This window comes from Lichenostomus cassidix, chromosome 2, assembly GCF_008360975.1.
Source record: "Lichenostomus cassidix isolate B80296 chromosome 2, HeHo_3.0, whole genome shotgun sequence".
Taxonomy (NCBI): domain Eukaryota; kingdom Metazoa; phylum Chordata; class Aves; order Passeriformes; family Meliphagidae; genus Lichenostomus; species Lichenostomus cassidix.
In genome coordinates, this window is record NC_139482.1 from 85,433,261 (window position 1) to 85,459,692 (window position 26,432).

Sequence of the window (26,432 nt, forward strand, 5' to 3'; positions counted from 1 at the left end):
TTAGTCAGTAATGATATTTAAACAAAGAAGAGGGCTAAATCTTTGCCACATCTTCTCCAGATGTTGTTATTCAGGAAATTCGTACTTCAGAGCAACGAAAATTTTTCTCCTTTAAAGATTGAGTGAGGACTACCACATTCAGTCTTACATCATGAGAGTATTGATCTTATATCCATTTGAACTAAGGAAAACTTCATCCATGAAATGTTTGTTGTTTATAGCTCTCAAAATTCTAAACAAAAGATGAGACAGCTCAGCTCAGTCACAGACAGCTGTTGCCACGTTCTCCATGGATGGTATTCATTCCAAAAATACTGTAGTTGGGGTGTCTGTCAAGAATGGTGAATCCCAGGAAAAATTTTTTAAAGAGAGGGTAGAATTTTAGTGCATAGATGAAACAGAATGAAACTGTGTAGGGGATTTCGGGTACTTGCTGCCTGTCACAAGGTCTTTCAGGAATCTCTGCACAGGAACTTCCTTCTGGTGCATACCCCAGGTATTCCCCTTAAAGCAGCTCTCTCCTCTACATAATAGTTTTGTATGTGTATCTGCACATAGGTGTGTATTGAAAAATCAGTATAACTTTGTGTGATAAGGATTCTAAATGCTTGTGCAAATGCCTTCTGTTTACCTAGTAATAGATGTTTCATGGGGTGTACAACAATGGATTGATTTGCAGATGATACTGTCAAGATTACTCAAACCTTTACCTAATTTTGTCAGATGTTAGGAAATGCAATCACACCAATACTCAGGAATTTTAATTGGAATGTTTTAGTCTTAGCCATTTAAATTTCTGACTTCTATAGCAAAATACTTGTATCTGGCATGAATACTTTTTGCCAGGTTGGGGGTTTTTTGGGTGGGTTTTTTGGTTTATTTTTCACTCTGATACAGCTATTTATTCTGCTTTGAAGCTACCATAAGGCTAAACTGTATCTTCCACATAGGCTCAGTTAGCTGTAGCTGTTAATCTCCACATACACTTAGAATTTCTAGTGTCCCCTCAATCTAAAAGCAACATTTTGAAGCTAAAAGCTAAAGAAATTCTGATTGTTTTCCTAATGCTTTCCCACAAAGCTAGTTAATTTATTGCCAACTAAAATCCATGTAGAATGGATGCTATTACCAAATGTCTCAAATACTTTTAACTGCTCAAGGAAGCAATAGCCGTAGTGAAGATAAACCCAACATTTTTATCCCTGTTTGAAGGTAGATAGGACCCAGCACAGTACTTACCATAAAATGGTAGAGGAAGTAACATGTGATAACTGTGATGAAGTAAGAGGAGCATGTGACAAGCTTGGCAGACAAGCACAGATAGGACAGACAGCTTGGGCCTAAGCTGGGTGAGGAGGAAGAAACAGGATCAGACATGAGGGGTACAAGCGAGAATAGTGAGCACCTGGGTGGCTCCAGTAAGAAAAGGTTAAGGTCAGAGTTTAAGTTCCAGGTAACCAGTAAACATATATGTTATTTAGACTGAGGTAAGATACTGTGAGCATACTCAGTTTTTAAAAATTATGTAGTTTGCATTAATGATTATGATAATAAAAAGTGTCCCATGAGCTGCTAACATTCTTCTGTTCTTGAAAATATGTTTCTATAAAAGATCCATCTGCAAAAGGACAAACCCTTCAATAAACTTAGATCCCAAAATTTACTTAGGTCCACAGTTTTTGTCTTTTTTTTTTCAGTCTAGCATTTGCTTGATCTTTTCAAATCTTATTTTGTAATAAGGGAAATTTATAGCAGTTCAGAATGCACTCATATTATTTACCAAGTCACACATATATTTTATGTAAGATATGAATGCTATTATTTCCACGAGGCTGGAAGCTTTAGATGGTCCCTGCTACCAACAGTGTGAAATTCCTGAGTTATTGGTAAGAAGATGGTTCTCATACATGAGGCTCTTCTGCTAACCTGCTAAAAACAGAGTTTTGTCTGAGCAGGTCTTAGATGCATCTTTGAAAACCTGAAAGAAAAAAAAGTGAATTGTTCCAGAAATGGGTTAAGTGATGTACTGTTTATGTTCATGAGAAGCTTGCCAGGCATAATGAGAGAAATCATCTCTTAGCTTGAATTTAATTAACTAAAGCAAGGCAGGGTGCATTTGTAGGGAGAATCCTCAGACTGTGAGGGGCTGAACTGGATGAATGAATACTCACTCTTTGCTCTCTGTAGAAAATAAAAAAAGAAAAAACCCTTTCCAAATTATTTGCTCGGTAATGTGTATACTGCTTTGAAATGTTAACTTAAATGCCTACTGAAGGGCAGAACAATCATTTTCCTCACCTTTCTTTTGCTATCATAGTTTAAAGGCATAGACAAAAGAGGTAAAAAAAAATTACACTGTGTTCATTCTGTGTATGGAAATACATATGATGCAGATGTTGTCAAATTGTCAAGTTGTTGTCAAATTTTATTATCTCAAAGGGAATTTAAAAGTCTTAGAAAAAGGAATAGAAACTTCTGTTGTCCTAAATAAGATTATTTCTTTATTAAGATCATTTCAGGCAAATATATCCTTATTGCTGACAGCTTTGAAAGATCAAAAAACTTAATATAAGCAGGCATAGAAATGAGAAAATTAGGATTGGTTGAGTTCATTTGTACATGTGCATCAAACATTTATCAGGCATTATCAGATGTCTCACAGACAGAAGTTCTGGACCAATCCTTAAACTTCATTAAAACATAATTTTTTAGCTGAAAAATAAAAATGTGGTATCCAAGGATATGAGGTAGCTCTGCCTTATCTATCTGCCCTCTTTAGGTAGAAGGTGAGTTTTACAGGAAGCAAGAACAGGTAAATTTGAAAAAAACAGAGATTTGTCTGATTATTCAGTATCTTGCACACTCTTTTTTATCATTTTTTAATCCTACAATAAAATAAGAAATAAAGAGTAATTATAAATGTGTATTATATGCAAGAAAGTCTAAGCTCAGATAACTTACCTGTAAATAGCTAAATGAAGGGCTCAGTATGACCTGCTTTGGAAGCCTTTTATGCCACCTTTTTATTCACCTTGAGAATCTTTAAGGAATACTTTTTTGACAGTTTGGAAAATGATCCAAGTAAAATAGTTCAGAAGCCCATGTTTACCACACATGCAGAGCAGTTTGATTCATCCCATAATGCATCAAAACAAACTAAATCAACCCTGACTTTAAAGCAACTCAAAGAATACTGTGCAGCAGTTTCTTGATTTCAGTTCAGTGATAAAGACATGGATTATTTAGCACCTCTGATGTATTAACTACTTAGCTCACTATCTTATCTCTTAATTTGTCTTGAATTTGCCATATTCTTTCCAAGAGACAGATTGTTCTGTAGTGACTAGAAATGTGTTTCATTAATCTTTTATGGTAAAATATTGCTTCTGTTGTTGAAGGAACTGTTGTATGTCCCCAAGAAAGTGAAATTCTCAGTTACTTTGCCTCTTGGTCTAAAATAGCAGCTTAATTTTGGCTCCTTGGCTCATAAAGAGTATAACAATTTGGGAAATTAGGAAAAAAGTCTCCCTGCCCATAGCAGGGGGGTTTGGAACTAGATGATCTTCAGGGCTTTTCCAACACAAACTATTCTGTGATTCTGTGAAAAGAATGCTGCTTGCAGATGCTTAGAATGGCATTTGAAGATAGAAACAATGTGAACTGTTACTGTGCATACGAAATAAATAACCCTGGGCCTCACACAGAGACATAGAAATAAGCTCTGTCAACTCAATTACCCTCACTCTCTTCCTTTGAACTCCCTGGTGTAGTTCACTTCCTGAGGTAATGGAACAGAATTTATGATTTCAACCCTTATCATTATGCATATCTATAGTCGGATAACATGTGTGGATGGAAGATGCATTCAATTAAAAGATTAAAATGAGACTATTTGTAATGCTTGATGTTTACAGCAGGTTTTTTTTCCAGTTTTAAATTCTCACAAGCACAAAACTGTATCTAAAACACAGAAGTGGCCATCATTTGAAGAAAGCTGTAGGGTCAGGCTACAAATGTCAAATTGGAAAGGTTTCTAATTTTTTTAATTTGTTTTTCAAAGATTAGAAAAAAATATTTTAAAAAGCTTTTTTACCAGTTTTGGCATGTGGGTGTTCATGCATCTAACTGAAATGCAGCAGCATTCTCTTGTTTGGAATCACAGTACAGTACCCAGGACAAGTAAGGCAATTGCATACATAAAGGAATAACAGTAGGAAAATATTTTATGTATTTTTTTTGCTGTCCTTGCATGTGATTTATGAGCTGGAACATGGAAGAAAGCCAGCCCACATGGCCAGTTTACACTCTGTAAGACGCCAGTTCAGGAACTTTTTGCAGTAATTAATCTAAACCATAGAATTAAAAACTAACCTTCACTTTTGTGTTTCTTTTCTTATGGTAGGAAGTTGCAGAACCACTGCTAGACCTGAAGGAAGGAATGGACCAACTGGAGCACAATAAAACTTTGGGATTTATCCTTTCTACTCTACTAGCCATTGGGAACTTTCTGAACGGAACCAACGTAAGTCTGATGTCCCAGCATTTCCCCTGCAGCTTTTTCCTTCAAAAAAACACAAGTCACAACCATTATGAAAATTGCAGCCCACTATTTATTTTGTACTAGAACAGTAATTTAGGAAACAGAAGCTGCTTTTTATTGTGTATTAGGGTGCTCTTTACCTCTTTTAGCATAACCTGAAGGAAGTAGAGAGCTAAGCACTCTTGTGTAACTCCCTTAAGTGCAGTGTCGATTCTTCCCATACCAATTGTGAGAACTGTGTCGTGGGTCATTTTGCTGCAGATGGACTGATCTTAGGCCTAGTCTCCAGCAAGTTAAAAATGAATAAACATAATAAGTCTCCTGTAGGAGTCTTTTTCTTTCCTCTCTGCCCCTTCTTGGTAATCGTTTTTAACTACTAATCTGCATGGGAAGGAGTAAGCATTTTTATTTTTAATTTCTTCCCTTTTTTTCCCTTTGCAGGCCAAAGCTTTTGAGTTGAGCTACCTCGAGAAAGTTCCAGAAGTCAAGGACACAGTGCACAAACAGTCCCTCCTGCACCACGTCTGCACTATGGTGGTGGAAAAGTTCCCAGACAGCACTGATCTCTATTCAGAGATTGGGGCCATCACTAGGTCAGCCAAGGTATGTCCAGTAGGTAAATACATCTATGTGCACATTTTCATAACACTTCTTTGAAGTGAAATATTTAAGGTTTTATTCTATTCTTTTATTTTTTGTTCCTCCTTGGTTGCAGCACTGTTTATGAATGTGTGTTCATTGTGTCATTTGCACTGAATTTCAAAGATGCCAGTACTCCCTTTTCTGAACTTTATTTATGTCTCTCAGGTGGTTGTCTCATCAGGGCTCTCTTAGGCAGCCACTTGTTATGACAACCATTTTAATGTTATGTACATTATTAATGTACATTAATTATTATTAATGTACATTAACTATTAGGAACTATTTTCCGATTAAAACTTTATTTGACCAGTATCTTCAAATGGGAAGGGAATTTGGGGGAATCTCTTTTTTAAGCCCAATTGTATTTTAAATCCAATAGAAGGAATGAAATATTTTACTAGTAGAATTGTTTCCAGAATGAAAGTGTCCTTGAAATACTTGGTTTAACTCAGAGAGTCACTGAATGGTTGAGGTTGGACAGGAACTCAGCATCATTTAGTCCAACCCCCTACCAAAACAGATTTATCTAGAGCATCTTGCAGAAGAACAAGTCCAGGTGAGTTTTGAGTATCTCCAGAAGAGGGGACTCCACAACCTCTCTGGGCAGCCAGTTCCAGTGCTCTGTCACCCTCAAAATAAAGTATTCTACATTTTAGTACTCCTTTTCTGTCCTCCTGAAAATCACATTGATGGTTAGGAGTTCGGGAGCATAAATAGAAATAAAGGAGACTTGTGGCAGCCCCTCTTACCAAAAAATAGTAATCCCCTAGTTAATGCATAGGTCTGGTCAATGGCTCAGTGTGGTGTGGAGATTATTTATTACTGCTGCCAGCAAGCATGAGAGGAACACTGTAAACTCACTCTTGAATCTCTTGGAGTGTGAGATTTCATTAATGACCCTTAAGAACAGTACTTTACTTAATTAATGGAGTAAACATGGGAGATAGCAAACATAAAAAATCTGTTCTGGAGACATGTCTATGTGGAACTGGTACTTAAAATTACAGCAGATAATTATAGTATCCATCTAGTCCAGTGTCTGGATTCAGACAGTGGCCAATACCAGCTGCTTGAACAAAGACCACAAAAAGCTTCTAAGGAGATGAAAAATTTCTCCTAGAAAAATGCTAATTCATGAGCCATAATTCTCATTATGTGCATCAAATAGAGGAATGTTTTATTTTCTATAGGCCACCGTATTTAGATGTTGGGAGAAGAGCTGGAGGAGATGGGGCAAACAACCCTGTATAATACAATTTTTTTTTTAATTGCAAAAATTGAATCTTATTTTGGCTCCTAGTGCAGTTCTTGCAATAATGAATTCATAATCTAATTTTTTTTTTTGCTGTTCAATTTGCCAGTTTCAGGATTTGCTGTTGGAATATACTGAAGACTCAAAATATTTTTTCTCTCTATTTAACAGAATGACTTAGGTTGGAAAAGATCTCTGAAGGTTGTCTGATCCATCACCCTTTTCAGCACAAGACCAAATTAAACTAGGCTGCTCAGATGCTAGTCTAAGTCTTAAATGGTCCTTTTACATCTTTTTTATATGAGACTGTTTCCACACGTGCTCTTTTTAGAAGGTGTTAAACAATAGTAAGCACAGTATTCCAGCCTCTCCTTATAAATATATCTTACTGTGTTTGCCCTTCTGCTTCTGCTACCTTTTGTTAGATGTCCTGGGGTTTTCTTTCTGTTCTTTGACTGCTGCTACCCTTTGGACACCCATTGTCCCAGGGCAATTCACCAGGACATCAGGCAGTCTCCTGTGCTGATGGAGCATTCAGAACTCAGCTGGATGCACAAAGGAGTTGGATGCTGCAGTGCACTGTGCACTTCATTGCAGTCTACAGCAGCGACCATGATCTGCTGAAGAAGATTTACTACTTACCTCTCAAACCCCTAATAATCTTCAGTCAGGACTAGTCTGAATAATTTCCTGCCATCTGTAGGTTTAACCCTCTGGATGTGCTTCCTTGTTTCCAGATAATTTTGAAATACGAAGTACAAACCATGAGACACCTGCTGTTAACCCTGTCAACAAATGACAATCAATGTGTATTCCTTCTTTTCTTTTGCCTTCTTAACCTCACACTTCATTGGTGGCTTCCCATGATGCTCTTGAAAAGATTTTTAAATCTAATTTTCTTTACTTACTCTTATCTATTCACTATTTTGTAAACATTCAGAATATAGTGGCTTTTTTGATGTATTAGATTTCCTGTCACTCATCCTTTTAGCCAGGTTACCAGATGCAGTAATAAAACCTGGACCTCTGCATCAACTTTGCTACTTTTCTAGGGATAGGTGAAACTTCTGCTATACTCTGCTTCTCTAAATTACTGAGTGCAGTTACATACATATTCCTACTCATTTTAGCCTGTGGGTCAATTTCTTAACTTTAATTGATGTCAGAATTATTGTACTCTACTTGTTTACTGCTTTGTAAGATATCATCTCTCTCCAACATGTGTTTCTGCTAGGAAGATTTCAAACCTTGCAATTAGTTCTCATCTATTGAAAATATAGTACAGAAAAATGAAAATAGGTACCACAATAGGTTTCTCCCAACATTCTCAGTGGTGAAGTTGGATCAAAAGAAGTCATCTTGCTTCCCTTCTCTAATTTTTGTCTTCCTCAGTTTCTTTCATCCCCAGTGATCCAGGACCTCCTACATATTTTCTTTTTTTTTAATACCATAAAGGAATTTGTGGCTTTTGTTTTATATCCTTAGATATTTTCTCTTTAGATTCCATCTCTTTTCTCCTGGTTTTCCTCTTGTACAGCCTATGTTTAGGCTATGGTTTATTGCCTTCAGTGAGTTGGGTTTCTCATGTTTGGAAGATTTTAGCTTGCTCTTACATTTTTGTTTTTGTTTATGTTTTTAATTTGAGTGATTCTTATTTTCTTAACATTTAGGTATATTGGTTTCTCATTTCCTGCTTCTTCTCTTTGTTAAGAAGTTGTTTCCCTCTTTTCTTAGATTGGGATCAAGTTAATCATTAAAAAGAAAAAATACCACAAAAGAGAAGAGCCTTTGTTTTCCAAAATCCTCACCGCCATGTCTGGTGTAGTCTCAAGCAGATCTTCTATTTTTCAGTCATAGAAAGTGGAGGAAAGCTTAACCTACTGCTGTCACTTAAAAAAAAAATTAGGTCTAAGAGCATGCAAAATTGAGCCCAGTCTTTCAGTCTGTGGTTTGCTGATCCAGTGGCCCTGCCCAAAGTGGACGAAAATCTGAAAAGGCCAGACAAAATCACATTAAGAGAAATTATAGCCTTAACCTTCCCCATGTTGCCCAAGGTCTCCCTCCTTGGGATGTTCCTGCATGTGTTAAACCACTGATGGATTACTGTAACAAGCTCTATTCCCACTTGATCGGAGCTGCCACAAATCAAAGAGTTAGGACATGGAAGCTATCCAAACTGCCCTCTTCAAGGGAATGTTCACAGACAAGGCGAAATCTTGGTTTAGGAAAGCTGACAGGAAAGGAGAACTAATATTTCACTGTGGATCAGGCTGTATTTTGAGCTCCATTTTGCCTACAAACATCTTTCAGAAACCACAAAGGCTAAACAATTTCCATCCTGTAGATAAACAGAGATGCCCCTTCCCCTGAAATGCACATCATATGAGAATTTCCTGAGCCTTAGTTCATGAAAAAACCAAAAACATAAATAAAACAGGCTGCCTCACCAAAAAGGAGTTTAAAAGACCAGAAACAAAACAGTATAGTTGTTGCAAAACTTGTGACTTTTTACTGAAGGACTGAAGTCATAAATGGAAGCAAAAAATCCAGACACAAGTGAAAAAATTAAAGATAAAGGAAAGCATTTATAAAATCATGCGCAGCATTAATTATTTAGTATCCCATGATTAAAATCACTTGCTCTTTTTATATTCTTACTTATTTCAAGTTGGTTTTTTTTACTGAAGTTGTACCAGAGCTGATGTACCTAATACCGAAGCAGACCTTCATAATTCTGCAGTTAAACTCAGTGTTGTTGCTAGAAATTTCCTTAAGGAGGGGTTGCCTCAGCCCAGTGTCTTCTCTGTTAGTGAATAAAAACTGTGTCCTTATTAAAAATCTTCATCTTCTCTCTCTAACCCATAAATATTTTGCATCTGAAAGCTGGCCAGCTCCATAGAGTAAACTATAATTGTCATTTTCTTCCCCTGATTTAATTTACTTACAAGATGTCAAACTTCTCTCTGGTTCTTAACCCCTGCAGCAAGACACTTGGATTAGTTGTAGATACTAGGCAGTGGAGAAGCAGGCAGCTTTTAAAAGTAAGAAATAGGAAATATTAGCAATACAAGATGGGGTAAGGATTGCTGATAGGAAAGAACTTAGGATGAGACTCAGGCATACACAGGGGAGCAGAAAGCCTGCAGCTGCCTGCTCTCCAAGGAACTTGGCAGCAAGGCATGAGGAGAAAGGTGCTGGCTGGAACAGAAGTGCCATTTGACATGCTATAGCTTCTGCCTGATACATTGGAAAGCAGAGAAAGAATTTAAAAAGTAATTTAAAAATAATTTTAAAAAGGTAGGGAAGATCACACTGCCTCCTGTACTCTTTCAGTGGGGTTTCTTGTGTCTCACTTGACAGAAAGTATTTGTGTGCAGTTATCATTCAAGTATGTTTTCCCTTCATTATTTCAAACAAAAATAAATGCCAAAAGTCAAATTACTTTCCATGGAAAAAAAGAAGTCCAGGAATGCAAGGTTCCTTGCAGTCATTCCATGTGATGCCAGCAGCTGCCCCATATCCTGGCATGGGCAAACAGGAGCAGAGGTGAAAGCAGAGCAGGGAAAGGCAGATCTTGTTGGCTTCAGGGCATACTGGGGCAAGGGGGAAAGAGGTTCCATGGTAAATGAGACTTTGAGGTTCTGCCTCAAAGAGAGCAGATGAAGTTCAGCACATGTGCCTGACAGCACTGTGGTGTTTCAATAACATTCTAGGCGAAATCACTGCACGAATTGTTTGGAGGTGACATAGGCCTGTCTGAAGGGACCTACATCACTACTGTGTGGTATTGCTCCCCTTTGACCCAGATGGTGGGAACTGCCATACAGCATCTGCAAAAAGATCCCATGCAGATCTTTAGGATATTGTTTAATGAAGTAAAATGCAGTAGAGATGTGTATATAATTGGGCAGACTTACCTGGTCATACCTCAATAAGCACCTCTGCCACCTCTGCCCTTTAATTTTTCGTTAGGGGGTTGATTCAGGTATTCTCAATTCCAAAATTATTTTTGCAGGATGCCACCTCTTACCCTGGAATTAGAAATGTCTGGGTAGAACCATCTTTATATATTGCTTTCTTTTGAGAGCTGGCATGTATCTCGCTTAAAATGCATGCTTACAGTGTGCAAGTTGGACTAATGGTGGCCTTGGGGTAATTCTTGTGACACTTGGTGAAGGAAACCAGTCTGGAAATATTAGAGGAGAGAGAGTTTTGAACATATGCCACACAAGGTCACTGCTCTCAGATGACAGTGTGTTTGCAAGGAGCAATTCTCAGAATTTCCTTTGGCACTGAACCAACTCAGGAAAAGAGGAAGATTTCATGTTCCCTGCCAGAATGCATCCCTGTAATAATGTGAGAATGGACGGTCTGACCCTAAATTATAAACAGCTCAGACTAGACTGTGGTCTGCTGCAGGAATTATCTTGAACTTTGAAAAGAGAAAACTTGTGTGTGGTTATGTATATCTTTCTATGAGGTACAATAAAATAGTTGTCATTTTATTGTGAATTTTAGCCAACATTTGTCATTGTGAAAGCATCAAACCTGTTTTTCATGCACCTTGTTGCTAAGATAAAAAAACAGAGATCCAGGTCTTCCTTAGAAAATAACTGGATTTTATATGTTCATCACTAAAAGAAACAAGCTGTAGCAATAAACAATAACAAGCTGTAGCAATAAACAATAGAGTATCAAACAATAGAAATCTTATACAAGCATGCTAAAGCTAAGTAATAAGTCATTCACTGGCCTTCAGAACAAAACTTTGGATATAGTGATTTTGAAAAGAAGTGCTTCATCAGTTTCCATCCATTTACTTGTTTGGGGGATTTTTGCTTCAATCCAGTTGTGACATCTTTGACCCTGTAAAGAGCTGAATGTTAACGCAGGAGGCAGGAAATGTGAGTGTATTTAGGTGCAGCATCTTTGACTTTGGGGTGGTTTTGTATGTGCAGTAGTGCAAGAGCTTAGCCCAAAGACTAGAGCAGATTTAGCTGGAAGAGGAAATGTGTTTGTAAAGCACATTCCAGCTAAGGGAATGCTGAAGAAAAATGACCTCTTATCTCAAAGGGGCTGCAGTTGTTTGCAGTGCATGGCAGTGCATACCTGGAGTTGTACATGCTGCCCTGGGGAATATATAGTGGAAGGAACTTAAGGTTTGAGCTACTGCATTTAATCCCCAATGTTACCTCAAAGCAGCCATTCCTCTCTCTCCCAGCAAATAATAAAGTGTGCAGTTCCTGTGTTGCCATGAGGAATTTGTGGCCACACAGAGAAATGACATCCCAACCCAAAGAGCAGAAAGGCTCCCTGATTCATGTCCTGCCTGAATGATTGGAGCATGATTGGAACATCTTGTGTTTCATGAATGAGAAAGTTTTAAACTTCTATACATGACATGTGATATTGGATGCAGTTGAACTTGAAGAAAACAGACCTTGTAAAGACCAATGTTCAGGGAACTTGAACAAGCAGGGAAGTAAATGCTGAGCCATTTGATGACGGTGGCAGTTTCTGAGTCAGATGAAAACCAGTGAGAACAGAAGCTGTTTGGGCAGTAGGTGTCTCATGAGGTGCTGGATTCTCCATCCAGTGGAGTGAGAAACTTGGTAGAATTTTTTTTGTTTTTGTTGTTTATGCCAGAGTCATCTGCTGCTATGGTAGCAAGCAGTTAATAGTGATATAAAGTGATTAAAGTGAGTTGTTTCTGGCATGTGGTTGGAAGGTTTTATTCTTTGGTCTGAGTCATTTGTGCAAACTATGGTGGTGAGTTAAACTGAAAAATAGTTTTGATTCTAAAGTTGCCCATTAGTGAGTTAGGGCAGTGGTTTGCTGAGGCTGACTCTGCAGGGCTTTTCTCACATAAATCAGTCTTTACATCCTGTTTGCATATACTGTCTCTGGCTACTTCACTCTGATGGAACAGTGTCTACAAAAGCACTTCTCAGAAGACTGGACAGTGGGCCTAGCAAGAGATTCCACAGATACTAATAATTCTGAATATTTTTTAGCTAGTGTGATTGTGGATGGAGAGGAACCTGGCAGGAGAAAGGAGGAACATAGCAAGTATATCCCAGAACCATTTAGAAAGTTGTTTTTTCTAAATTAGCTTACAAATTAAAATAAACATTTCATAGTGTTGGAAAGAAAGGACGTTCTTATTTTGCATAACAGCCTAAGACCACTCATTCTTTTTCCTGCAGAAAAAAAAATGTAATAATTTTTAAAATTTTAGCAGAAGGTAACAGTAAACAGGACCAGCAAGTTGCATGTGTTTTGCACATATATGTACTGAGGAGGAAGAAGAAGAATATATGTTTCCATCTTCCTCCAAATCCTTAGACCAGGTACAACGTCTGTACACTACTGCCCAGCAAGAAAGACTGTTTCAGATTGCTGCTTCCTTTTATTCAGTGGAGCATAGTTATAAAATAATGCCACAGCAATTCTTGTCTGAGTACCTCCTATGCTGAGCTCTCCTGGAGCCACAACTCATCTGAATTCCTTCTTAGTCCCAGCATGACCATCCAGCTGCAGGCAAGAATTGGTGCATCTTTCCTTTCAAGAAAGAAAGAACAAAAAAGAGGAATCATGTTTCCCTAGTGCTGTACATCATTAATTCTTTTAGTAAAGTGTTGGAAATAAACACATAAATCAGAAGGTGCAATCCATGCTCCCTTGGCAATGCTCTGTGAACTGACAAGGAGATATTATGCTATCATATATGCCTTTTTATGTTTTCTTTATGCATAATATATTGAATAATTGTAATCATTACTCCAAGCAAGTTTTTGTTCTCCTTATCATATAACACCCTAAACAGAGCAACAGACCTGGAGCAGATTGAAATGTAATGGATTCTGTGTCTACACACAAAACTGGCACTGGTGAAATAGCCCTTCACAAAGTATCAGGTGGGGTATCTGATTGTCTCTGAGAAAAACTGGAACTTTAATGTTGCACATGAGGATGTTTTTCTGCAATTATATTCCTTTCTGTCCACAAGCAAGTGACCAAGCACTAGAGAGCTGCAGACAGAGATTTCATGAAGGTTTGGCACATTCTCTCAGGCTCTGTACAGTTTGCCTGTGGGAATGCACAGGTTCATTATCCTCTATTGGAGTTCCTGCTTTACTCCTTCCAGGAGTTTACAACTTCTGCTCAAGCACACCCGTGCTCCACTGAGGTTTATTCCATGAGAATTCAGGTGGCATTTTCCTTACTGTAGTTTCCTTAGGACTTCCCCAGAGGACTGAATTTTTGTTTGTGCTCAAAAACCTCGTATTTCCTAGCCCAACCTGCCATCCCCCATCCCTGCTGGAGCTTCTCACTCTTGTGAATGTGCTGACTGTTGGCAGATTTCAAGGGGCTAGGAATTCACCACATTCCCCCCAGATTTGTTGTTCTCCAAAGATGTGTCTTGAACCTCTACAGGCCTGAACCTCTGAGTTTTCTGATCGATTAAAACTCATCCTGTCATAAAATGTCATGAATTTAAATTTCTCAGCTGTAGAGGCAGAGAGGCTTCCTCAGCTAGGTTAGATAGTTCTTACTAAGACGACCTAAACCTTGGATTTTTTTTTCTTAACAGGAATGCTAGTATTTTTCCCCATGTGTGTTTTAGATATACCATCTGTGGAGAGCAGCAATGTGTTTATCATCAACAGTGAAAATACTGACCTGGAAAAGACTTTTTTTTTTAAACATATGCATTGATATGGATATAAGGAAAGCAAATACCCCACAGCTGCTCCGCCTGCAGGGCTTTTCTGAATAGCAGAGTGGATCAAAGGATGTTTTTATTTCCTTGTGAAGAGGAAAAATTCATCACTTTATAAATCACAGCAAAAACAAATCAAATCAATACCAGGAGCTTTTTAATAATAATGCATTTCTTATGGCTATCCTCAGTATAGGTCTCAGCAGTGGATGCTGCACACAGCTAAGAAGAAGAAAATAAAACCTGTCCCTGATGCTGGTTTTCATTTAGCATTAAGGAATTAACTTGAGTATGAGACTGTAACATCCCAAGCACTGAAGTGTTTAGAGCCTAACAGAGCTAAGTCTGTATTTTACAGCTTGAGTTCATCTGAATTGTGAAGTGGTATTATAAAATAATTTTTTCCTTTCTTCAGAATTCCAGAACATGTTGGGTAGTTTTATTTTTCTCATCTGCTGTGTGCTGTGGCTCTGTCATTGATGCACTTTGTTCAGTTGTTAGCAACACATCCTGAGTGTCTTCTGTAAAGTATTGTGATTTGAGCACCTTTTTTGGTTGATGAATAAAGGAGAAGCTCTCCTCACCTTCTGTGGAATGTGTTGGCTTCTATCCTGATGAGCATTACTGTAAGGTGCAATCATTTATTTTAACTGTGTTGAGAGACTTTCAAAGTCTTTATATGATCTTGTTACAAGCCAGTTAATTCATATTGTATATCAAGGCATGAAAGTTAGTGCTGAGATCACTAAATAACACAGACTTTCAATAGAGCTTTAAAAAATTCTAGCCCATGAATTTTGTGATTAGAACTAGATCATCTATTAACAAGTCAGTGCATGACTAGGGAGTAGATCCAAGTGCTTCCTAAAATGGAGAAGTGTTGGCGGGGTACAATAGTGAGCAGTAAACAGGGTATAAAAAAGCTATGAGTAGTAGAGAAAAGGATTAAGAAAAAGAGAAAGTTTTGTATTACCTCAGAAAGAACTGAGTCATGCAGTTGCTTGGTGCAGACGTGAAGTTATTAGCAAGGGAAAAAACACATCACAATATTTTATTGTCCCTTCTTTAGCTGTTAGGCCTCCAAGACTAAAACCAAATACATGTGTATGGGTATTTCTTTTTCGGTTTTCCTTACTAGCATTACATGCCTAGACAGAGTGTGATAGAGAAAGCTATTTTTAATTGTTTTAGTAATAATTAATAATGTGAATTGATGTTGTGCTGCCACTGCCCTGACCCTTTTGTGCATACAGATTGCATTGTTCGGATATCCAAGGATAAAACTGCAGTGTTTTCACTTCAAGTGTTAACCTTTTCTTTTCCTTTCTCTTTTTTCAGGTTGACTTTGAACAGCTCCAGGAAAACTTGTGTCAGATGGAAAGACGGTGCAAAGCATCATGGGATCACCTGAAGGCTATAGCAAAGCATGAAATGAAGCCAAGCCTAAAGCAAAAAATGTCTGAGTTCCTTAAAGACTGTGCAGAAAGAATCATAATCCTGAAGATTGTTCATAGAAGAATAATTAACAGGTATAGAATTATATTGGTGGCAGCAATGCCTTGAAAGTAAATTACTTGATAAATATAATTTATGACATCATAAATATGTGTTTTGTAAGTGCTTAATGCACATTTCTGCAAGGAATGTTGCCAGGTTGTATGTGGTGCTAACTTTTTTATAGTCTTCACTAAAGAAAGATCCCCACCCCAAAAATGTCTATATTTTTGATCCAAAAAAGAAATCATCCAGGCAATCATTTATTCTCAAGGTGTAATAACTGGGTCTTTTACCTCTTAGTCCCTAAAAGCTAGCAGCTTTCCAGTTAAGTTGATAGATTTTCTGTTTATCCCTGGATATTTTTGACAGGACTAGGCTTACTGTCTGGTAAGCAAGAACGGACTGCAGCAAAAAAATGAAGTTTTATTGACGAATCTGTCATGTACATAAACTGAAACTAGTCTTGTACAATGAGTTCTTTTGTAGGCAGCACCAGTCCTATTTGCAAGATCTACAACTGTGTGTTTTATGCTTATACATCTGAAGGCAGAATTAGGATTGTTCTTCTGAGGATTTGCAGTTGGGTTTAATGAAATTGTGAGAGATTTTCCAACTTCTGGATAATTTCCAAATTTCTGTGGTCAAAATTAAAAACTGGATTCCAAATTATTCCAAATTTGTGGATATACACTTGAGAAGTTGATTCAACTCTTCTTTTGTTTTTGTAATGACTTGGGGTTTATGCCATAAGTAAGCAGAAATCCCAATTGCAGTGGGAGGGAAGTAAATGCATTCATTTCCTGTTGTGTTTATCATTTGCATTGTACAAGTAAGAAAAACATCAACTTTCTCTTCTAATACCCTGCAACTGCTACTAGAGTTCTTAAAAATGTTTTCAAATACTTGGATCTTTCTAGGACTGGGAAGGCTTTTTGTCCACAGGGATGTAGTTAAAAGGAATTCCCATACATTTTTACACATTCAGTGTGCTGTCATAAATCATGGAATATAGTAGCAATAAGAAAAATTGCAAATAGAGCAAAAGCTCTGAATGCCACAGAAGCAGTAAAACTATGAATTGAGAGTGTCCTAAACTAACGTACTTGGTAGATAATATAATTTTATGATCAGTTTTGTGAACCAGAAATTCTTTCCTTCTTCTGTTTGCTAGCCTGTAAATCTGCATTCTTCTTGTCTAGACTTTGCCCAACATCCTAACAGCCTCTTTGAAGTTGCTTAATACAAATAAATAGAATTGAAACTTAATAAATATTTTTTCTATAACTGAAATGAAATTGGTCATTCATGTGCCAAATTAGTCATATAAAGTGATGGAGTTCCATAAACATCTTATCTCCTGCATCAGCCTGGGAAAGTAGACTGGGATGAAGTTATCATAGGCTAGACTTTCATGGTTTTAATTATAAAACATACCAGTGTTATGCAAAGCATCCATGAAAATTCTGTAGCATAAAGGAAATTATGGGAGCTAGTAAAGTAATAAATGGATTCAGTGAAATATGGGATTGTTGGGGTTTTTTTTCCCAGAGACCATCAATAAAGATTTTTTCCCCTTTACATTTACAAACTCCTTGTTTTCCAGGTTTCACTCATTTTTGTTATTTATGGGTCATCCTCCCTACGCAATACGTGAAGTCAACATCAATAAGTTCTGCAAAATTATTAGTGAATTTGCTCTGGAATATCGCACCACCAGGGAACGAGTTTTGCAGCAAAAACAGAAACGAGCTAACCACAGGGAAAGAAACAAGACCAGAGGGAAAATGATAACAGATGTAAGTGGCAAATGGTATCTCCCATAGCATGGATTTTTAAAGCTTTCTTTCATTGAATGTGGTATATAAAGTGTTGTAACTCTATTTTTATTGTTAGAGATCCTTCTACTATAAATAATGAAATCTCTTCTATTAGAACACGAAACTTGCGAGTCCTTGATTGTGTGTATTTTCTGCATCATACAAATGTATAGGATGAGAACAAACTGAAATTAATCATCCAAAAAGAGCTTCTCTGTGTGTTGCACATACAGTGTCCAGAATATCTAGAAGACATCAGATGCTGTGTGTACCTGATCAGCCAAGAATATGAAAAACAAAAAAACCCTTGAAATTAGACTCCTTATTGAAAATATAATTTAAATAATGAATCATTGTAGTGACTTAAATGATAGCAACCAAATTTTCATGGATTTTTTGCTCCATCTTTGAATATTATAATACAGTCTTTAGTCTTGATATTTTACCTATTTTTATGCCCATGTATACGTATATATATGTGTATATATAGCATGTGCACACACAGCAGTTTTCTTCTTTGAAGCACAGAACAGACAATTTTATGGGAACAGACTACTTTGTGATTCTGAAAGGATGGACAAATTTATGTCCACAGTAGATGTTACTCTGCAGACTTTTTAACTGTAAGATTTCATACTCATATAATAAATTAAAACAAGATTAGTTTTCTCAGCATAGTAAGTTTTTAAATCCCCTTGGTTTTTTTCTATCTTTTTTATTATTTTTAGTTGATGTAGTTTGACTCAATCCAAATAAAGTTTTAAGAAGTGCCAGTACTTAATAAAAGTTTCCAGCGGTCTCAGAATCCAAATCTGGAGTCTCCATTAGATGCAAGTGTTTCATTGCACTTGAAGCTACCCCTGCCTTTGGCATGAAAAGCCCTAAGCTGATTACATTTTTATGGCTCAGGCAACATGGGTCAATATAAATATAAATATATATGTAAATATATATATATATTGAGACTGACATGAATTGAGATTGTATTTAAGTCATTGACTCATCATTTGTGGATCTTTCCTGGCAATATCCTCTTTGCATTTGGAAATTGACCCCACCAAGAGAAAATGTAAAGCATGTATTATTATCAAAGGATTTTTTCTTTTGATTTAGTCAGTCTCAGGTTAAGGAAGAGGCTCTGATTTTATACAAAGGGTATAATACAATCATACAAATTTTCAAAACTGCCACTGGAGAACTGAGATCCCTTTGTGCAATTGCTTCTTGATTTTCCTGATGTATTATAAAGGAGCCAAAAGACAGCATTAACCAAAGAGTTTGGTAAATTAAAATTTTCATTCCCTCACATATCTTTGGTTCTTTTTACTAGTTTAGGTAATACTGAGATGTAAAGGGGTTACTGTTTTCCTACTATATAATGTAGTGTTTCTGTGTTATCTGTTATCTGGCTGTGGAAGGACAGAAAGTTTCTCTATATCCTATTCCTGCAGAAAAATGCCAGAGGGAAAGGAGTTCTGCTCACTGGCAGTTGGGTTCAGGAATCAGAGAAATAGGACCCTTTCAAACCAGAAAAAGGTTCGGGCTTCACAGTGAGTCAGTGAGGGGCAGAACCAGGGACAATGGCTATTTCCTGAAAATGGAGGAAAGGAGGCATTGAGGCCTTTCCCAGAACTTTATTGGAAGAAGACCTCTTGTTAAGCTCAAGCTCCAAAAAATATCTTGGAGGTCTTAAGAAAGGGAGCATTTTTTTACTTACCATTAATTTACAATTAGAGAATAGTCCCATTAGCTTAAAACCAAAAAGCCTGCAGGAGTATAAACCAGCATACTTTAAAATTGCCCTTACAGGAATGTTCTTTAAGGGAGTTGTTCATATGGCCATATAGTTATTTCAGAACTTGCTAAATCTCTTTGATCATAGCCCAGTAATATGGCCTCATTTACCTTTTATTTGAACTGCAGTATATGGTAAAACAGAATTAAAGTTGCATCAGACTGTTTGTCATGGCTTCCTCTGACAACTTCAAAGTTAGATCTACCTCAAAACAAGTTTCCAAGTCAGCAGGATGGAAGATATTTATGTGTGAAGAATGATAAAAATGTGGAATTTTATTGTAGTTTTGTTTTGGCTGTGGTTTGTATCTGGTCTTGATTTTCTCAGTGTTTGATATTTGAAGGCATTGGAAAGGGAAGATAGATCAGTAATGCATTGACAGTGATTCACTGGTTACAAAATACAGATAGAAGAAAGTTGAGATCTTGACACTGTAAAGAAATTCTTGGTAGAAAGTGATTATAGAAATGCAGTAGTCATATGGAATTTTACTTTCTACTTTTGGTGTCCTAAAAGTATTGTGCAGTTATCTGAAAGTTACCTCCCTGTCCTTTTGGAAGTTTCCTCCGGATCACCTTACAGTATACTGCTTTTAGGCAGATGAAGAGGGATTTAGCAAAACAGGAAAGGAATAAGCCAGAACCAGCCCAGTTCTGAAGGAGAAGGGCTGTATCTCTTACAGCTTGTCCCCCCTGCAGATTTGGAAGGCAGAGGGATGCTGGCTCGTTGCATGGAGAGTCTGCTGGCTCTTTGCACGGAGAACTCGCATCAGCTTCATCAGCTACTCAATGGAATAGGGCTGAGGAACACAATGGGGAAAATTTCCAGTCTTTCTTTCAGCCTTTTACCACAGATATCTTTGTGTTTATATGTTCTTTAATAGCTGAAGCGGACTGGGCACTGTCAGCTTAAATCTTGGTGGATGTTGTCTGGAGGGGAGGGGTAAGAAAAGAAAAAAGAACAGTGCATTGCCACAGTTTCACAGGGAAAATTGCCTAGTCTCTGTAATCTTATATCTGGCTTTAGCCAATGATAGCACTCATTTCAGGCACTCTAAAAATAACAAGCAAGCAAAATAGGGAAGAAATGCAATTATACATACAAGTCTGAGCTTTTAAATGATTTTTAATAATAATAGGTAATATAAGCATCTGTCTCCCAGATTTATGAAGCTCTGCTTTTCATGATACTTAGGAGTTTCAGTTCCAAAATTGCTATGTAATAGACATAATATTTTGAAACAGCAAATCCACTGCACAGAAATGCTAGCCTAGAGGAAAAATGTGAGGGCAGGAGAAAGGGAATGCAGAAGATCTCAGACTGTCCTGCAACATCCAATATTGAATGACAGAAGAATCAAGTGGCCTTTTTTCCTTAAAATTAACATCTTGTGTCTGCGAGTGCTATTCAGTATAGCAATATTCTTTCCCTGCTTTTTGGTAATATTACATGTGAAAAAAAATCCTAATTCATTGCTATTTCTCAGTGATGAAATGAAGAAGGAAATACAAGGCAGAATATACACAACAGGGTGAGAGCAGATTCCCTTTGGAACATAAGGTTGATTTATTTATTTTGCTGCTTTTACTCCTGTTGTCAGTATTTACTGGAGGCAAATGGCTCTTCAGACGTGGGAATATGAAGGGGGTAGTGAACTATTCCTTCTGTGCATTATAGTAGCTTTGGGTGTAGGATAGTGTTTCTAGGAGTGAGTGCTCTTCATGTGGAGCAGGAGGGAGAGAAATGGTGATGCCCAGGTACTGGAGCTGAGCAGAGTCAAGCAGAGTAGTGTACATTGCTCTTAAAGTGAGTCTACAGCAAATCACTTCTAGCTAGATTAAATGGGCAGGAAGGCCAGCAGCTGGGACTTTAGCCTGTAAAAATCTAGCTTGATATAAAGGAATAATGTAATACACTTTTGTCTGGGGGACAGTCTTTGCAATGTATGTTCTCTGCCATTTTACCTTGCCCTGACTGCCTTTTTCTATTTTTTAGCTTAGTTTGCTCTCCTACTGCCCTTTACTTATTAATTGGATGTACAGAATGATGTGTTAAATTAGATAGATAAACAGACAGATAGATGGAATTAGAATACAATAATGTTTGTATTTCTCATTCTTCTTTCTGTTTCTTACTCATGCCAAAAAGTGAACAGTGGTCCTCTTCAGAAGAATTGCTTTATAGAGTGACTCTCTGGCCCCCAGGGGATGGAAAAAAAGACAAACAAATAATCTTAATGCAAAGGGAACATACCTGCCACAGTCCCTCTGCAAAACACACTGCCTGTGTTTCTGTCAGTACCACTGTGTCCAAATTAAAATAAGCATCTCACTCTTTGAATAAAACATACCCTTAAAAAGTAATGTTAACATGGTGCTCAGCAGTCACAGCTAATCTTCTTATGGAGATTGTGCTGAAACTAAACTGAGGGCCAAAGTAAATCAGGCTTTCATTTTTAATGATGAATGTTGCTGGAACAGAATGTATCAATCCCAGACAGAAATTAGAGCTGAGATGGAGATAAGGTCAAAAATATGTATTAGTAACACTAGGGAGGGGAATGCTATTGGTGGAATTCTTCTAAAAAAACAAAACAAAACCCACAAATAAAAAAAAAGAAAAAGCATAAAATTTCTGGACTATGTTTGCCCTTTATAAACAATCAAACTGAAAATTATGGAAACAAGGAGCCCAGATACTTGAGAAGCCATGTTTTACTTTGGGAAACTTCCATGTGGGGCATCTTCTAACCCAATGAAGAATTCCCCAGGCATTTGGGAACACAGATCTAAATAGTTTGCTAATTCCCTGTAAATCGCCAAATTTAAGAATACTGTATATCCCACTATATTTTTGTTTGTCCGTTCATTAATGTAGTGCAACTGTCAAGACAGTTTTACGTGCCTTCTGTCACAGAGGGTGAAAGCCCTGAATGACAGTGGATAATTGCAACTCTCTGATTTCTAGAATCAGGTATCAGGCAGCTACTGAAGAACTTTAAGCAATTATTCAAAGACTACTCAGCATTTGATTTGAGTGCTCTGTTGAATTGGAAGTTGAAAAGCTCCAACTTAAAAAAGGAATTAAAACAAACACTTAAATGTAGAGAAAAGGAATTGCCAAGAAGTCGACCTCTGCACTGAGAGAAACGTCAGCCAGGACCTCCCTGTGCTGCACAGAGCTGGAAAAAGGAGAGGGAGTCCTTCCTAGTGTTCTCAGTTTTACATGGGGCAAAAAGTGGGCAGACAACTGCATGACTCAAGGGAAAGAGAAATAGGATGGGTTAGGGGTAGTTTCAGTTCATCATTTCTGTAAGAAAAATCAGGAAATTTCTACATACCCTGCTGACAGTTACAGTCTGCTCTACATACAGTCAGCTTAAAAAGAAAGAAAGAGCAAGCTGATTGTCTAAGGAATGAATTCCTTATATGTCTTCTATTTTTATGTCTTCCTATTGCATAAACAGTACCATGGTTACCTCTTACTCTGTCTTGGTTTGATGGTGCTGTCTTTCCTAAATCTTGCTGTTTGTCCTTCCCCACCTTGTCCTTTGTTTCCAGTGGCAGACCGATGAAGAGGAGGATGTTGAGGTATGGTTCTCTGCAAAAGCATGTCATCCCATGTCTCCTGTGTGCTGTGACATCTAATTTCTAACTCAGATAGTATGGACTGCTCAACTCCATCTGCTCAACTGGAACTATGAACCATGGCATTTTTCTCATACCTTTTAGTCTCAATCATAAGAATGCATTTTTACAGTCAGCTTTAACCATATGCATACCTGTCCTGTTGAATAAGGATATCCTGATCTGAGGCCTTTAATTTTAAGTTTCCTCATTTCTTTTCCTTACTTTCTAATAGTATCCCCATTATCCAAAACATCAGTGATCTAAATGTTGTTGGGATCATAAATTACTTTGGGCTATGGATTACCAGGATAATTTCATACTCATTAAGCTGTGTAACTCCACATGGTATTAGTGTTTAAAAGCATCAGAATATAGGGATGTTAAGCAAATTATGATTGTTTGCCTTGCTGTATAAATTGAGAATGAGCCACTTCAGTCATCGTAGAGGGAAGCCATGAAGTAGTTCATGTATCTATCATAAAGTGCTCCTGAAGGTGATGTTCTAGCTGTATTAATAATAAAATAGTTCATTGTTTTGAGGAGCATCTATTTTGCAGTGCATTTTTTTGTTCAGCATTAGAGCTTTCTGCAATTTGCTGAACATAAATGACATGGCTTTAATGCTCACTGTTTCATAGTGTTGGTCACTTGCTCAACAGGCTGGGATTTGGGCAGCAATTTATGGCAACATCTGAAAATTAGGGGAATGAAATAAAACTTTTGGCTCTAGAGCTTTGCCCCCAGTGATGGTTTGTGCTGTATAGCTTGGGGCACAGAAAGAAAATTACATTAATTTGCCTGTTTATGCCAACATGTAACTAACCTGTGTGAATAGGAACTAACAGCTGTGTGAAGGTTTTATCTTTTGGGGTTTTTTGAGATGATATTGATTAGAATATTGATGGTATTGAGCTGAACAACCCACTTCGTACAAAAGAATAGTCTTAATGCAAAAATAGCATGCACTTCTTTAGAAGTTTTTCTCTAATATTTTTCTGTCTCTTAACTTCACATGTGAAACTCTAGCACTTGCATACTTTTCACATCAAAATGTTGCAAGCTAATATTTTAACGAGAAAACAAACTTTTCACTATCAAAAATAGGTCTCATACTGGTATATTTAGCTCAGTGCCTTGTAGGGATTATTGTTTTGCTACTCAGTTAACTTGCTATCTTACCCCAAAAAGTCACTATGTTAAAATAGAATCATCTTATCATTGATTTCCAGATTAAACATTTTCAATTTGCAGTCTTGACATGGGGACTTAATCAAAGCTCTGAAAGTAGGGCCCAGTCTTTTCTTTCAATTTGCTTTCTCTGACAGAAAGGCTTTGCAAGTTTGCATCCCTGTAACTGACTGGCTTGATATCACCAAGTGAATAATTAATGTTGTTTATTATGCAAAGGAGGAAGAGAATGCAGCACTCGTCCTTTCATCTGTGCTGCATTAGTCAGAGTAAGAAAGTTTAAAAGGAAAAACAAAACATATTTCAGTGTCTGATGCTGGGCTGATATGACTGAGAGTACCGAGGTTTATTATTATCTGTTGATGCCTGTTTGCTGTCAACAGGGTCGGTATTTCCTGCAGCCAGGGCTGTACTTTAAATGTGCTTTGACCTTTCTGTAGATAGGAACGTAGTGGCGAATACCAGCATCCAAGCCCTTTGTAGGCAGTCTGGGAAAGGAGAGCAGCCCAGCAATGCAAGCCCTTCTCCTTAGAAAGCACCCAGCAGTTTCTGCTGCTGCCACCCATTCCTGGATGGTTGTTTTGGTAACTGGTGGGGCTGCTGCATCCCCACACTGCGTGTGCCCAGCTAGTGTAGCTGCTGTTGTTCGTGTAGTCCTGGTGACAGGGAAGCAGAGGGCAGATTCCTCAATCTCTTGTAAGGTTTTGTTTGTTCTTCTAGCTTCTGACTGCAATTTTTGTGTTTAGGCCATGAAATAATTAGGCTGGGTGTTTTGGGACCAGGGATTTTTTCAGCATTACTGGTAATGTGTTTTAAGGTTATTTGTAGATAATTGTGTTTTAGAGCGGTTTGAGAGTTTTCTGCTCAGCAAGGCAGAGGCAAGAGGAAAAGGTGTTTCTTCCTAGACTGCTGTGCCCATTTTGCCTTGCCACTGAAAGTTGATTGTACAGGAACAAAAGCAATTTCTTTTTTCTCTTGGGTCTCATGCTGTTCCTCTCAGCACTGTGCCTGACCCCAGATCAGGCCCAGTCTAGATTGGAGGTATCAAAGCAAGTCCTTGCTTTGTACCTTTTACTCTCAGACATAAGGTCAAAATTACAAAGCTCGAGCTAATGCATCTGTTTTTCCTCTGACTCTGTCTGCTCCCTGCTGTCACCCTGTTTCAGGTTTATTTCTGGTCAGAGTTAGTGAATTCTCTGGGAGAGGAGCAACTGTTGCTGGGCTCTTTTGGGAATAGCTGCACTCCAAACCAAGCCTGGGAGGAGACTTTTCCTTGCAATTCTCAGTCGAGACTGTGGCCTATTGTCTGCGCTGTTCCCAGTTGAAACAACAAATCCTTTTCCTCCCGCAGTCCGGCAAGTTCTCCAGCAGCTCCCCTCCCTGCCAGAGCCAACCCCAGGGCCTGCAGTACGCCGAGGATGCTGCCGAGCACGAGAACATGAAGGCTGTGCTGAAGACCTCCTCCAGCAGCGGGGAAAGCACCATGGCGCTCGGCGTCCGCACGCGGAGCCGCGCCAGCCGAGGTAAGCAACAAGGCTTCCTCTTGGCCACGTTTCTCGGGCTGGAGTAGCCACACAGTGGCCCAAACGTGGGTCATGTCTTCCTCGTGTAGCACTCACAGCTGGAAAGGTGGAAGGGGAACTTCCCTGCAGTGTTGTCATGAGCATGGGGATGAAAAAGAATTTGCCTGAAGTTTTAACACAAAGATCACAGCCAGAGTAGGGGCATCAGGAGTCCGAGCCTGCAGAAATTCTCAGTTCTCCCTGCATGATGATGGTGACTGCCCACTAACACCCCAGTTCTTGTTCTCATCATGAAAGCAAAATGGGGCATCTGGAGAATGCAGGATGTGGCTTTCTTTTTATTTTCAATAGAAGAAAGTAGAAAGTAACAATTCAAGTGAAAAAACCTTGCAGCATTTTATGAATAACTGGGGAGAGGAAAATGAGTAGGAAAAAGATGATGTGTCTTTTAACCACCTCCCTGCTAAACTGCAAAGTAATGGTAAAAAGGTAAAGGTAAAAAACTGCAAAAGCAACTGCAACTTGTGTTTGTCTTCCCATCACCACTCCCATACATGAGATACATGGAAGATGGTTTTGGAGTAAAGGTGATGCACCAAAATTCAAGTCTTCATTTTCCTACTCTGGTATTTCTTCTCCTTCATACCTGGATATCTTACTCTTTCTTGATACTTTTTGATAGAACTGATAGCACAACTAGAGCATCCAACTCTAAGTCTGTGTGTGTGTAGTTTATTAAGCCTTGAAACCATGATCCTGTCTAAATCAGAGGTTTCACAGCCCCAGTGTAAGAAGCCAGCCAGCTAACTAAAGTACGAAGTTTAAA

General features: G+C 38.0%; 1 protein-coding gene across 12 annotated transcripts in view; it reads left to right on the top strand.

Moving 5' to 3' along the window:
• Window positions 1-26,432, top strand: part of FHOD3 (formin homology 2 domain containing 3) — a 374,055-nt gene that overhangs the window by 326,597 nt on the left and 21,026 nt on the right. For 7 of the 12 annotated variants that reach the window (XM_085052233.1, XM_085052240.1, XM_085052235.1 and 4 more), the window contains 6 exons: window positions 4,403-4,522; window positions 4,982-5,143; window positions 15,496-15,686; window positions 17,258-17,450; window positions 22,827-22,856; window positions 25,435-25,606. In XM_085052233.1, coding sequence (XP_084908359.1) covers window positions 4,403-4,522; window positions 4,982-5,143; window positions 15,496-15,686; window positions 17,258-17,450; window positions 22,827-22,856; window positions 25,435-25,606 — 868 coding nt within the window. The remainder of the gene's footprint in view (window positions 1-4,402; window positions 4,523-4,981; window positions 5,144-15,495; window positions 15,687-17,257; window positions 17,451-22,826; window positions 22,857-25,434; window positions 25,607-26,432) is intronic. The other 5 variants (XM_085052234.1, XM_085052238.1, XM_085052242.1 and 2 more) reach the window with 1 other exon arrangement.